This window comes from Meira miltonrushii (assembly GCF_003144205.1).
Source record: "Meira miltonrushii strain MCA 3882 unplaced genomic scaffold FA14scaffold_3, whole genome shotgun sequence".
In the NCBI taxonomy this organism is placed as follows: domain Eukaryota; kingdom Fungi; phylum Basidiomycota; class Exobasidiomycetes; order Exobasidiales; family Brachybasidiaceae; genus Meira; species Meira miltonrushii.
In genome coordinates this window covers 3,201,614-3,205,001 of record NW_020289945.1, presented here as the reverse complement: position 1 = coordinate 3,205,001, position 3,388 = coordinate 3,201,614, and the positions used below count along the sequence as shown (strand labels likewise).

General features: G+C 43.6%; 2 protein-coding genes across 2 annotated transcripts; both read left to right on the top strand.

The window, feature by feature from the left end:
* Positions 1 to 485: 485 nt before the first annotated feature.
* FA14DRAFT_72703 (uncharacterized protein) lies at positions 486 to 918 on the top strand. The gene has a single exon (XM_025502777.1). It carries the CDS (start codon positions 577 to 579, stop codon positions 832 to 834), a length of 258 nt encoding a protein of 85 aa, XP_025354759.1. The 5' UTR covers positions 486 to 576; the 3' UTR covers positions 835 to 918.
* FA14DRAFT_72704 (uncharacterized protein) lies at positions 919 to 1,594 on the top strand. The gene is made up of 2 exons (XM_025502778.1): positions 919 to 1,098; positions 1,170 to 1,594. The coding sequence occupies exons 1-2, from the start codon at positions 1,002 to 1,004 to the stop codon at positions 1,469 to 1,471; spliced, it is 399 nt and encodes a 132-aa protein (XP_025354758.1). The 5' UTR covers positions 919 to 1,001; the 3' UTR covers positions 1,472 to 1,594.
* Positions 1,595 to 3,388: the final 1,794 nt, after the last annotated feature.

Below are 3,388 nucleotides of genomic sequence, written 5' to 3'. Positions count from 1 at the left end.
GAACGCCTTCGCTCGCCAAATCGATCGATTCGAATCTCGACATTGTTCACGATAGTTCGCTTCGGATTCCCCAACTCAACGTTTGTCAGATGCAGTAGTATAGGAGCGATTATCCAACCACGCCGTATATGACAAGACTTTCACGCCAGATCGTCTCGACAATCCAGGCGTACACATACAAGGTCCAAAAGGAGTAAAATAGATGAAAGGTATTATATGTAATCCGCCGTTTCGGATCGAACGCAACCCCCACCACCCAATCTCATTCCAATCATCATCCACTTGTCATTCAAGACCTACTTGTCATCCAACCAGCATCACAAATTTCTCACAAGACAATGGTTGTGGCACTCAAATACAAGCAAACATGGCATCACATCACTTCACAAGATAAGCCTCACAAGTGCAAACGCCGGCATGCAACCCTGACCAAGCAAGGTCTTCCATTGATGCACCGGTGAATCCTTTGAAAATTCAATGAACGCCATCTCATATGCATCCTCACTCAAGCGGCATCATCCACTTCTTGTTTGTGGATCACAGCTCATTCAAGCGGCATGATTTACTTCTCTCTTGATGATCATATCTCATTCAACCGGCATCAATCTCATTCAACCGGCATCAATCTCATTTAACCGGCATCAATCTCTTGTTACTCGAGATCCACCAATCGTACAATCAGTATCACACACTTCTCTTCTCAAGTCGTCACACAACATTGATCGCGGCAGTCAACACAAACACGACCCGCATCACTTCATGGAAAGAGCTCACAAGTATGAACGCCTGAATGGGGTCCAAGTCAGCCAAGACCTTCCTCTTTCGATCGGATAAAACCTTTCAAAATTCATGAAAAGTAATCTCGTACGTCACTCAAGATCGCTCTCACGCTTTCACCTCACCGTCTTTGGCTTTACATCCGTTCAACATTACCGAAGAAGTCCGTCATCATTGGTTGATTTGAAGTGAGGTCGATCAAGCCGGTCAAAGTTTCTTCATTCATGATGTCTCTGCGCTCGTATTCATCGGGCTCTTACAAGCAAGCACTGGCAGTCTCTAGAGAACAAGAGACTCGTGCAGAAGGAGGAAGGGCACAAGGTGGGGAGGAAGGGAAGGTGGGGAGGAAGGGAAGGTGGGGAGGAAGGGAAGGTGGGGAGGAAGGGCGGAAGGTGGGGAGGAAGGTAGAAGCGCAAGACCTAAGGCAAGATTCCACATGAGGTTCTTCAAGAGTCACTGGAGCAGTCTCAACAGAGGAAATGGTGCAAGTCGCAACAGAAGAAATGGTGCAAGTCGCAACAGAAGAAATAACTGTCATTCAGGATCCAGTTGTCATTCAGTCACCATCAATTTCTCACAAGACAATGATTGTGGCACTCAAATACAAGCAAACATAGCATCACTTCACTTCACAAGAAAAGCCTCACAAGTGCAAACGCCAGCATGCAAACTAGCCAACCAAGATCTTCTTTGACGCTCCGGGAAAGACTTTGAAAAATTCAACGAACGCCATCTCATATGCGTCCTCACTCAACCGGCATCATCCAATCCTGATTCATAGATCACAGCTCATTCAAGCGGCATCGTTCTCTTCTTGTTCGAAGGCCACCAATCGTACAATCAGTATCACACACTTCTCTTTTCAAGTCGTCACACACCATTGATCGCGGCAATCAACACGAATATAGAAAAGAGCTCACTCACAAGTACAAACGCCTGAATGGGGCCCAAATCAAACAAATGTTTCCTCGGACGATTCGAGAAAGTCTTTGGAAGATCCGAGGAGAGCAGTCGAGTACATCGCTTTTCCCTTTGCCGATGCACACAAGATCAAAGTTCGCACGCATTTACCGAACAATCGATACGTCATCAGCCGGAATGGTGCACTTGCCATCGCCATTACTCAACGGTTCCAGAATTCAATTCACAAACAACTTTCACGGTAAAGATGGCATTACTTGATCATCAATCAAAATGGCGACTTGATCACTCATGCAACATCTTACACGACACTTGCTTTCTCATCCTTACGCTACCCTTTCTTGGGATCAAAGAACTTGTTCTTTGCTATTCTCACTCCTCCGCACACTCCTCCTCGCACTCCTCCTCTCACACATCCTGAAGCGACATTTCGCTTTGCAACTGCATTAAAAAAGAAGATCAGAAAAAAGAAAAAGAAAAGGAAGATCAAAAGAATAAAGATAAAAGAAAAGAAAAGAAAAGATCAAAAACAAAATCAAAAGAAAAATCACAAAAAAAACAAAGAAAAGATCTACTTCTCATTTGAGAATCACTTCATATCCAGCCAGCATTACCTACTTCTCATTCCATACTATCTCTATCACCAACACTCACTTCTCATCCCGCAACCGTCATCCACTTCACATCCTGCAATCGTCATCCACTTCACATCCCGCAATCGTCATCCACCTCTCATCCCGCAATCATCATCCACTTCTCATTTCGTCATCATCAACCTCTTATCATTCAACATCCATTTGACATTCAAGGCCTACTTGTCATTCAAAATCCACTTATCATTCAGTCAGCATCACAAATTTCTCACAAGACAATGATTGTGGCACTCAAATACAAGCAAACATGGCATCAATTCACTTCACAAAAAAAAGCCTCACAAGTGCAAACGCCAGCATATAACCTAGCCAGCCAAGGTCTTCCGTTAATACTCGCCGTCTCATATGTGTCCTCGCTCAACTAGTATCACCCACTTCTCGTTTGTGGATTCATCCTCTTCTTATTCGAGATCTACCTATCGTACAATCAGCATCACACAATTCTCCCACAAACGACTAAATGGGGCCCAAATTAACAAAGTGTTTCTCCGATCAATTCGAGAAAACCTTCGAAAGATCAAGGAGAGCAGTCGAATACATCGCTTTTCCCTTTGCCGATACACGCAAGATCGAAATTCGAACGTATCATCCGAACAAGTGAAACATCAGCCGGAATGGCGCACTTGCCATCACCATTACTCAAGTCTTCCGACACCGTCACAGCAGCATCACATTCACTCAACGGTTCTAAACTTCACTTCACAAACAACTTTCATGGTCAAGAGGGCATTACTTGATCATCAATCATAATGGCGACTTGATCACTCTTACAACATCTTACACGACAATTACTTTCTCATCCTTACGCTATCCTCTCTTGGGATCAAAGAACTCGTTCTTTACTATTCTCACTCCTCCTCGCACTCTTCTTCACACTCCTCCTCACACTCCTCCTCGCACACATCCTGAAGCGACATTTCGCTTTGCAACTGCATCAAAAAAAAGAAGATCAGAAAAATAAAAGAAGATCAAAAAAATACAAAGCAGATCAAAAAAAAAGTAAAAGATAAAAAAGATCAAAAGGTAAAAAAAAAAAA